The sequence below is a fragment of the Loxodonta africana genome, chromosome 7 (assembly GCF_030014295.1).
Source record: "Loxodonta africana isolate mLoxAfr1 chromosome 7, mLoxAfr1.hap2, whole genome shotgun sequence".
Lineage (NCBI taxonomy): Eukaryota > Metazoa > Chordata > Mammalia > Proboscidea > Elephantidae > Loxodonta > Loxodonta africana.
Genome location: NC_087348.1, coordinates 26,219,301 through 26,230,879, shown reverse-complemented (window position 1 = coordinate 26,230,879; position 11,579 = coordinate 26,219,301). Strand labels below are relative to the sequence as shown.

General features: G+C 34.8%; 1 protein-coding gene across 1 annotated transcript; it reads left to right on the top strand.

The window, feature by feature from the left end:
* Positions 1 to 282: 282 nt before the first annotated feature.
* On the top strand, positions 283 to 11,212 carry LOC100658171 (olfactory receptor 5T7-like). Its single transcript, XM_064289357.1, has 2 exons — positions 283 to 447; positions 10,112 to 11,212. The coding sequence occupies exons 1-2, from the start codon at positions 283 to 285 to the stop codon at positions 11,210 to 11,212; spliced, it is 1,266 nt and encodes a 421-aa protein (XP_064145427.1).
* Positions 11,213 to 11,579: the final 367 nt, after the last annotated feature.

The following is an 11,579-nucleotide window of genomic DNA, read 5'->3' as shown; positions in this document are numbered from 1 at the left end:
TCCCATTTAAAGACAAAAGCAACACAGTAAACGGCCCCAGGAAATCTCACATGGGTGACTGACTTCATTCTCATGGGAGTCTCAGACGGTCCGGAGCTCCAGGTCCCCCTTTTCTTTGTCTTCCTGGTGATCTATGGGCTGACTGTGGCAGGCAACCATCATTGCCCTAAAATGCTGGTCAACTTCTTGTTCAAGGTGAAAACTATCTCTTACTACTGTTGTGGAGCTCAATTTGGTAGATTTATAGTTTTTGTTGTGGCAGAGATTTTCATACTGGCCACAATGGCCTATGACCGTTATGTGGCCATTTGTAACCCCCTTCTCTACATGGTGGTGGTATTTTGGCAAATCAGGCTCCTGCTAGTATCTCTCATATACCTCTACAGTCTGACCATAGCACTGACTGTCTCTTCCTGTGTATTTCCTGTATCATATTGCTCTTCCAAGGTAATCAACCATCTTTACTGTGATAATGTCCCTTTGTTAGCCTTGTCCTTTTCCGATACTTACATTCCAGAAATAGCAGTGTTTACCTTTTCAGGGATCAATTTGTTTTTCTCCATGATCATTGTTCTAATATCCTACTTTAACATTACCCTTGCATTTTGAGGATACGGTCCTCAAAGGGGAGACAAAAAACTTTTTTCACCTGTGCTTCTCACATGATGGCGGTTACTGTGTTCTATGGGACTCTCTTTTTCATGCATTTGCAACCCAGGTCCAACCACTCATTAGATACTGATAAAATGGCCTCAGTCTTTTACACCCTAGTGATACCAATGCTGAATCCCCTCATTTACAGCCTAAGGAACAAGGACGTGAAGGATGCACTGAAGACATTCCTGAATAACCCATGTCAATCGCTCAAACTACTGTAAATATATAACTATGACTATCTTCTATTAAAAATCTTATTTTGCTCCTGAAAAATCTGCTGTTAAGTGAAGAGGCATTAAATAGCTAAAAAAAAAAAAAAAAAAAAAAAACTCTTACTTTCAATGGGAAAATTATTGATGAATTTTATCCCAATTAAAAATACCCACTATTCTTACCTAGAAAAATGCTTCGATTATACAATGAAAATAAACTTACATTTGTAGTAAACAACAATTTGAAAGTAAATAAATATACATTATAAATAGAATGGACGTTATTAAAAGATTTGTTTTATATACTCTCTAAATAAGGTGATCTAAACACTTTGTGCTGACAAACTTTGGTGGCTTGAACCCACTCCGTAGTACCAAGGAAGAAACAGCCTGGTGATATTTTTTCTTTAAGATTTCAGCCTCAAACAGCCTTTTGAAAAGTTCTACTCTGTACATCTTGGGTTGTCAAGCGTTAAAATAAATGTGACCTCAACTAACAACAGCATCATACTCTATAAACTAGGATGGAAAAGTCTGAAGTAGGGGCTGGAGATAGATGAAAATCACTCCTTGTAAGATGATGGAAAGTTAGATCGTTCTCCTTTGTATACCCACGTTTTTTCCAAGGACTGGATATTTTATTACAATTTTACTTTTTCTTTTTTCTTGTACCATATTATCCGTTCATAACCCTTTGCACCCTTTTCTCCATCAATCACCATTTTATCAATCAGTTTTTCTCTTGCACTTGAAATAAATTTATAACCCAGAAAAGTAAACATTCAGGGGGAAATAAACACTAAGCCTAGACTGCTTTGGAAGAGAACATGTGTCACAGCAGACTGAAATAAACATAACAGCATTCTACCTTTTTCCTCCTCTCTCTTAACACATGTACACAAAGCAAAAATGTATGTTCAGCTAATCATGACATAAAATTAAAAGTTTTCCATAGGATATTCTCATACTAAATACTATTATGTGGAGTTTATTATCTTTGTAATAAACCATAACATTAAACATAACCCTTTAGCATATTTTATTTAGTGTGTTTCTGGGTGAAAATATTATCAGACCAAAAAAGTCATCTCTTAAAAGGTAACAATTCTCAAGAAAATTTTCTCAAAAAAAAAAAAAAAATTAACACTCATAGGAGCTATATCTATATATGTACAGTGCTAGTAAGATGTGAAGGAGTGAGGCAGAGTGGGCAAGGCATGAGAAGTAAAGACAGTGTCAGGAAATAAAGTTATGAAATTTTCAGGAAGGTCAGATATAATCCAAAACTAGGAACTGTGAGACTCACATAAGTGAATCAGTTTCAAAAGTTGGACATAAATCAGTAGAATAGCTGAAGGTGTAACCTGACCCTAAGAATGCCAGTAAGTTTCCATTAGTCCTTAAACTAGCCAAAGTCAGGTTTGGCCCACAGCTGCATGCCCAGAAAGGCCAGATGTGACTATTAATTGAACTCAACAGAGGACTCAGTAATAACTGAAATGAATCAGAAGGAAAATCATCACCTGTACCTTTAGAACCACTTCACCTTCTATTTCCTGACCACCTTCTAGTATTTTCCCTCTTCAGTACACCTGTGTGGCAGACATCTTGCTGACCAAATCACATAAAAGCCCTGCTTCCACATAGCTTAGGGAGTCACATCTGAAGAGTTTCCTCCCAGCTCCTTGCTCTGTGCATTATAATAAACTTATTTTCTCTTTCTCAAAGACTGGTGTCCAGATCATTGGCAAATCTGAGTGCACTGGACAAGGATTCACCTTCCTGGGTTCATAACAAAGTGATAAAAATCAATATATTTGAGGGTACTTCTGGTCTCAAGAGACAAGATCAGCTATAATCTGATCCCAATAGTCTTTAAGATTTTTATGTTACTTGCTTATGTGTTTGTTTTTACTTTATAATGGGTATGTTTGGCTTTACCAGCTTGGAACTAAAGACTTTTGTTTCCCAGTAGAAAACTATTCTCTTTGGGTCTGGCTAGAATAATAGAATTGGAGCAAAGGGGTGAAATCATATTACAATATTTTCAATGCAACTAAAAATAAATGAATGAATAACTAACGAAATAAACAATCAAAACAGTTGTCCTCAAGTGAATTCTGACTCAATGTGATCCCAGAGGTGTCAAAGTAGATTTTCCTCATAGGGTTTTCAATAGTCCCTCAGAAGTAGAGTACTAAGTTTTTCTTCTAACCGTTAAACTTTCACTTAGCTGTCGAGTGATTAACCATTTGCACCACCCAAGGACTCCTTCCAGTGTAATACACTGGAATATACTAAACAGTTTTGTTCAATGCTAAATATTTTGTTAAATTAAGGTCAAAATGAGAATGTAGTATCTTCTACATTTAAATTTGGTTTACATATACATATTTTCTAAAAATAATTATGTTGTCTCTTATAGTAATTTCCTATTGCTATAACAAATTTTCACACATTTAATGGCCAGAAGCAAAGCTAACGCGGTATCTCACAGTTATGGCAATTAAGAGTCCAAAATGAGTCTCACCGAATTAAAAGTAAGGTGTCAGCTAATTGTATTCCTTCTGGATACCCTAAAGGAGAATGTTTTCTGCCGTTGTCAGCCTCTAGATTCTGCAAATATTCCTTGGTTACCAGCCCCTTACAGTCATCTATTGTATGACTCTCACCTCTGATTCCATGTCCTGCCTGGATCCTCCTGAATGCCTTTTTGCCTTCTAACTCTTGTGATTACATTGGGCCCTCCTGTGCAATCCTTGAACACATTATATCAGAAAAGCGCCTTTTGCCATGTACAAAATCTATTCAGTTTCTGGGAATTAGGATTTGGACATCTTTTGGTGTTCACGACATGGTCTTCCACATCTCATTTGGAATATTTTGTGAACTTAGACAATGTAAAATCTTGTACCTCTCTTATTTGTTAGAGATCAATACAATAGTCCTATTAAAAAGTACACAATATATACATGTTATACATTATTTAGCTAAGAAATTTGTTCAATACAAGGTATACAGAGACCTCTTTGAATTAAGGATGAATGAAAATATATTTAGCTCAAAGATTGCAGAAAGTGTGTACCCAGATAAACATATACTAACATATCATTTGTAATAATTCTATTTTGAAATTCTGAATCAAGTCAATTAACTAGCTAGGCATCTCTGCCAAGCACACATTTTACATGAAGAAAGATATGAAAAACAACTTGTCTCTGAACTCCTGTCTTCTATGCTCAAAGTTTACCGCATAGGGCATTAATACCTCCAAACTTCCAGGTAATGTCTATCTCTGTGCCAAGGTGGTGCCATGCCGTCTTGTGCCTGAGCAGCCATAGCAACACCGTGGAGGGGATCAGGGGAGACAGAAGATACCTGGCAGTCATGAAGCAAGTCACTATCTGGGTGAAGGAGTGAAAGTTAGGAAAGACTATGAAAGGCTTTAAACAGCTGCCACAGGAAGCCCACAGTCTGTACTGCAGCACAGGGTAGAGCTCTCACTCAATTCTATCAAGGCAGGGCTATCCTGGTCAGACAGCATGGTCAGTGTGTAAATCTTGGGTAGAACACACATTGAATTCCTCCAAGAGCCTGAGAATAAGAAAAGTCAACAAACTTGCCCATATTCAGAACAATAGTAAGCACATTACACAAACTTACACCCTAAATCTATCTAATTGAAAGTCCGTGTTTTGTTCACCAATGATTCCTTGAGAAATTAATTTTGTTTTGAAGGACTATGATCATGTATCTCATTATTTTCCATAATCCCCATTCTCACTGGTTTTAAGGACTTTTCTGCTGCATCAATAACTAAAAAAGAGGGAGAAAGCAGTGAACATGATTCAGCATTATTTTAATTCATATGCAAAATCAAGGAATTGGAAAGCCTCATAATTTCTGTCTAGAACATAATAGAGGTGCTCTTGTCCATTAATGTCTACATGAGCTTGAGGAACTTCATGTCAGACATCTGCACATTCATAGGCAACAAAAAAACTGCATTATTGTGGAGAGCAGGCTCGATGAAAGCAAACGTAGAAGTAAACAACATGTAAAGAAAGGAGATAAAGAAGATGATGCAACCTAGAGAAGAAAAACAACCTCATTAACAGAAGATACTGAGACCAACTAAGTCATAAATAAGGACTTATCAATAGCAACCAAAAGGGCTCAAAGAGCTCCAACATGTATAACAGAAGAGATACTAAGACTCAGCTTTGCTGGGAGTCATAACCAGAGCCAACTCGGTCAAACGATGCAAACTGGGAAGCAGTGGGCTGCAGCAGCTCACCCAGGCTTACTCCCAAGTCCTAGAGATGTTGCCTATCTCTGTCATATGTTGAGGACTAGGGCCCAGGATGTCAGGAAACAGTGGGCTGCTGCAGGTGGCCCGGGCTTACTCTCGACCTTCCTTCTAGTCTAAAACACATTTCTTGCTGCTCTGCTGTCTCGGTCATACGTTAAGAATCAAGACTCAGGGAGCTAGGAAGCAGTGGGCTGTGGCAGCTCGCTCGGGCTTACTCTTAGTTCACTCCCAACCCAATACACGTTGCTTTGGCCATACATTGAGAGCTAAGGGATAATAAGCCCTTGCGCTCAAGAGATGTGATAGAGTTCCAGGAGAATTCTCAAGTATCAAGGCCAATTTGACATCCAAACCATCGATGATGGCGTGGTCAAGAGTTGGTCTGTACCAGAGAACAACGACGCTCAAACACCACCTTCATTTGCTATAAGCTGGCTTGCTTTCCCCCTTTTTTCCCCTGGTGAATTGAGATCTATGGTGTCCAGGGTAGCCAAGAACCTGCATGCCTATAATATTAATAACTAATAAAGATATTGCAGAAAGACACAAATCATTTGGAGTAGTTGTGGCAACCCCTCCTCAAGACAATTAACAATTTCTTAAAAAGTTATTCTAATCATAAAAGCAGTTTGAGCAAAATGGTCTAATTCTTAATGATTAAAAACAACACACTTTCTAATACATATGTATTTCAAAGATCTAATAGAATTTTTTACTGAATAATAATGGTTATTAATGTTTACCCAATCATAGATATTATTCATTTAAGACCTGGACTCATGAGATTTTATATGCAAATTAAAACCCTTATGAATTAGATAAGTAAGATATTTTGATGTTAAAACTGTGATGTTTAAAATATTACTTCTTGGTCATTGAATAATCAAAACAGCTACAATCAGTTCTTTTTGCTGTGGTATTTTCAATTCTAGTCATTTTTCTCATCACTTGATTCCCTCTCATGATTATTCAGCTTTATATTATGTCCTCTTCTCTATATAGCTAGAGTATTTTCGCGTTTCTTATCACTTGAAAGATATGACTTTTAATAAACTCAAAATCTATGCCGTATTTACTTCAAACACACTTTAATTTGAACAATGTAGAAACATTACAAATATGGATACCTATAAGCCCTTGTGCTGTATTCTGGAAATGATATATCACAGTTTCACTTCTCATATTTTACTATACACATTATTTTTCACAATATAAAATGGGCTATATTGCCAATATGAGGACACTAGGTCTCAGAGAAGCTAAGTGCTAACCCAGTGTCAGAGCTATGATATATGATTACATCTAATACCTTAAAATTAAGAATATTTTTCCCAAAGGTATCATTTTAAATCAGACTCCAAAGAACTGTATTCAGTTAACAAATGTCAAGATTTGGTATATTATTCAAGAACAATTTATTTTTTATCACTGAGTAAATCATTATGTTGCTATTTTGAACCAGAAGATAATTGGGGAGTATTCCCCTCTGTTCATCTCCTATGGGTTTCATTAACAGCCAAGCAAGTGCATATAAAAGATCTAAATAAAACATTTTCCCAGTGTATCTAGACCTGTATATGCTATTCTACAGGTAAGAGAATACAACAGACCATTTGCAAAATATTTAGGAGATAGAACCTAGAATATCCAGGTAGATTATACCCTGAAGTCCCCAGTCCTGAAAAATTTATTTCTTCCTTATTGCATTGGTAGTTATTATATATCCATCAAAATCTGATTTATTCAGATTTCTACCCAATAATTTAAAACCCTTACTTCCTAGAAAAGAACAAAGAATATATGAAATATACGCTTAGAGAGGTATATAAGAGACTCCAAATTGAATGTATGCTTTAATTTTCCTGATGGAAGAAAATAGTCCAGTTCAAATAAGAACAATGGGAAGAAAGGTCTAAATTTAATATGTCAATAGAAACCAAGAATATTTGAACTATTCAACAATCTGTAGGCATATATTTGGATATAAACAATGAGGGGAAAATAAATAATTGACATTTATTTTGCTAGCTAATAAATCTAGAAATCGGATCAGATTATTACTTCATTCATAATATTTCTCTGGCACTGATGACTTGAAAGATACCCAAACACTGCAAGAATGGTGTTTAGTTTTATTTATCATGGAGGGGGAAGAGGCAGCTGCAGAATTAAGACACAGGGTATTAGGAGGCAGTAGAAAACCAAAACCAGATCCATTGTCATTGAGTAACTTCAGACTCGTAGGGACCCTATAGGACAAAGTAGAATTGCCCCATGGGGTCTCCAAAGAGTGGCTGGTGGATTCAAATTGCTGACCTTTTGATTAGCAGCCAAGATCTTTAACCACTTCCCCACCAGAGTTCCAAAAGGCAGCATGGAAGGATAGAAAGTACATACACTTTGGGATCAGAGAGAGCTGGGATTGAATCTTGGTTCTGGTACTTACTAGTTGTGAGGATTGCTATAAACACACTATAAATTAATACACAGGAAATTCTATTCTCACATCAAGTGCCCAACAAATGATAGTTGTTATTATTTCCCTCCTTTGCATTATAAGTGTTTCAACATTGGGCCCAAGATATGTAGCGATATTTAAAATGATGTTTATGGAAGTGACTTTACATTCATTTCTTAAAATGTAGCCTATTAAATTCTTCAATAATTGTAATCACTTTTCCTTTACCACTTTGACTCCTTTTCAGATGTGCTAACATAGACTTAGTCATACTCAGTATAAGTATTCTTTTGACATATAGCAGAACTATTTTCCAGAGAAGTTTATTCACAAAATTCCTGCTCTTTATAGAATAAGCTTATTTCATATTTATAAATCTTTACTAATAAAAATTGTACTTTTTGATATGAAAAGGCAGAAGAACATGACTAAATCCACCTTTAGAGTCCTTTTTAATCATAGTATGATTCATTTGGTTTGATCCTGACAAAATAATATTTGAATTCATGTTGATATTACATGTACTTAAATCTCTGGGTACATATATTCGTCAACATTTTCATTAAAATGTGAATTTTGTGACCCAAATTTAATTTTTAAAATAAATACATCTGATGACAAAATTTCAATTATATTTATCTGTTTCATTTATAAACAAAAATCAAAATATTTAAAGGAAATTGAACTGCATGTGTGCATGTGTGTGTGTACACATCAAAATTTTGACTGAATGGCTTGGTCATTAAGCTTTTTTGCCAATTTAAAGAAGAGTAAACTTTAGAGAGAAAATCTAACATCACACACAGCTTCTAATCATAGAACTGAGTGATGAGCGTATATTTTCAGATTCTTTTTGTTATAGTCATTAAGAAATATCAAGAAAATTAAAATAAATGGCTTATGACTTCTAGTCCGTTATGTGTTAAATTTTTATTTCCAGTAAAGATAATTCAAACTAAAATGCATTATCTTCTCTGTCAAATTCTTTGAGAATTTTTTCCTCTGACTTTATTCTTTTTAAAATTCTTTATAAAATTTATTCTTTATAAAATTCCAAAGGAAATACTGACAATTTTTCTAGATAATTCTGACATTATTTTTCCAATGATACAATAGATACTTGGGTTTGTTCTCCTTTAATTACTCTAATCTAAATGTTCTATCTCTTACTTAGAGATCATTATCAATGTGCTAAAAGTGGAGCTTGATTTAGATTATTAATTTAAATAGTTTACAGACTATTATTTGTAGCGGATTATGTGCCCACAAGGCTGAGTCAAAATTCCTAATCAGTAAATACAGTAACTTAAGATAAAGTGTGGAGAGAATATGTAAAAATAAAAATTGCAATAAAATAGTTTTATAATATATGTCCTCCAACCAGGTAACTCTTTGACTTCTTATTTGTTTAGCCATGAGACCTTTCAGAAAATAGTTAATTTATTCTTTCTACAATTTATCACTTTCTTTCTTTTTAATCTTAAATATTGTCTTATATCTACATGAATGATTTTTTAAATATTTTTATGAACTACTTTAAACCTAGATAATAGTTACTTAATGTACTTAGCTGTTATTTCACTGAGTCTGCAATCAACACATAAACAATTATAAGAGCTTGAAAGAAATTTCCTCAAAAGAAAATAATTTGAAACCATGAATGTCATGATTTCTTTTTTTTTTTTTTTCTTAGTATTTCCAGTAATTTCTTACATTTTCACCAGAAATTCTTGAGGGAGTAGAAAAACATATAGATGGTCAAAAATACAAATAGTCAAATATGTAGCCAAAATGGGACAACACAATATATTGAATTTAATAAAGATGTTTCAATGAAACTTAAGCTGTCATACACTTTTTTAATTCAGTCATAGTGAATCTTTCCCTAAAAAGCATCTTGACAAAGCCTGTTCTGCAAAACCCAAGAACGACTAATGGAACTGGAGAATATTCAGAGAGTAGCTCACTAAATATTTCAATACCAGTTAGTGCTACTCTATAGTACCAACTCGATTCAAACATTTTTTGTTTTAAATTATTTAAAAGATTAAATTTCATTATTTTTCTCTTTCAATGTTTATCCCAATCTTGGGAGATAAACATTAATTTCCTTATTTTACAGGTGAGAAAATCTTAGCAAATAATTTTCCACAATTACCGAAAGCTAGAACGTTCTACTCTAATGCTCTGTGCATTGATACACTATCTCAAGTGTCTGATGTGAGAAGGAAATTTCTTTGTAAAATAACTGTCATTAATAAATAACCTAGTTTACCCACTTGTTTAGGAAATGACATGATTTTAAAAATGTCTTTTAATAAATAACAGATTTAATAAATAAAATAGCCCAATTAATTTGGGAATGACATGATTTTAATCAATAACTAAAAGTCTTTATCTTCCATTTGATTCTGCAGAGAGTGCTACTGACTCTTTATTCATTGTCTTGTCATTGTCTTGTCATTGTCTTAGGCGTCACTGCTGAGAAATCGTGCATTTCTGAAAAATCAGTATAAACATGGACTTAACATTCCTTTGAGTCACAATATTGTGCGTCCCTGTCTTAGAAAAACAAATTGTGATTTCATGAATATTTTCAAGTTTATTCCACGAAGTGTTAACGTGAAAAATGACACAGAAGTCACCACATTTGTATTGAAGGGCTTCACAGACAATCTTGAGCTGCAGGTCATCTTCTTTTTTCTATTTCTAGCAATCTACCTCTTTACTGTGACAGGAAATTTAGGACTGGTTATATTGGTCATTGGGGATTCCCGGCTCCACAACCCCATGTACTATTTTCTGAGTGTGCTATCATTCTTGGATGCTTGCTATTCCTCAGTGATTACCCCAAATATGTTAATAGATTTTATGTCAAAGAATAAAGCCATTTCATTCCTTGGATGTGCGACACAAATGTTTCTCTCCGTTACTTTTGGGACTACAGAATGCTTTCTCTTGGCGGCCATGGCTTATGACCGCTATGTAGCAATCTACAACCCACTTCTCTATTCAGTTAACATGTCACCCAGAGTCTTTGTGCCACTCATCACTGCTTCATATGTTGGTGGTATTTCACATGCTACTTTACACACGGTAGCAACTTTTAGCCTCTCCTTCCGTGCATCCAATGAAATCAGACATGTCTTTTGTGATATCCCTCCACTCCTTTCTATCTCCTGTTCTGACACTCGCTTCAACCAGCTTCTACTCATCTACGTTGTGGGTTCTGTTGAGATATTCACCATCCTGATTGTCCTGATCTCCTATGGTTTCATTTTGTTGGCCATTCTGAGAATGCATTCTGCTGAAGGGAGAAGAAAAGTATTTTCCACTTGTGGCTCTCACCTAACTGGAGTGTCAATTTACCATGGAACAATCCTCTGCACGTATGTCAGACCAAGTTTTGGCTATGCTTTGGATCATAACATGATACCGTCTATATTCTACACCGTTGTGATACCCATGCTGAATCCCATTATCTACAGTTTGAGGAACAAAGATGTAAAAGAAGCAATGAAAAAAGTGTTTGGGAGAAATCAGTTTATCAGTACAGTATATTTTTATCACTAAAAATGAAATAAATTAGGAGTCATGGCCTATGCCTTCATAGGAGGATGATGTGAAAAAGAATGAAATTTTTTGTTTCAGGTCATTAGTGTCTTTCTATTCTTCAAAATTTTGAAATAAATGTCATAGTCAACCCTCAACCTATTTTAAAACATACAGAGAAACCGTGCCATCAATTTGCTTCTGACGTGTTTGTGCTGATACACGTGCATATGTGCAGGTGCGCGTGGGCATATATACATATCTTTTTACACATACACCTAATGCTTCTGATGTATATATGCACACACACACACACAAATATGTGTATAAAATCTTTTTTTTTAATGTATATTTTTTTCTCTTGCTTATAAATATCTATTGGGATATG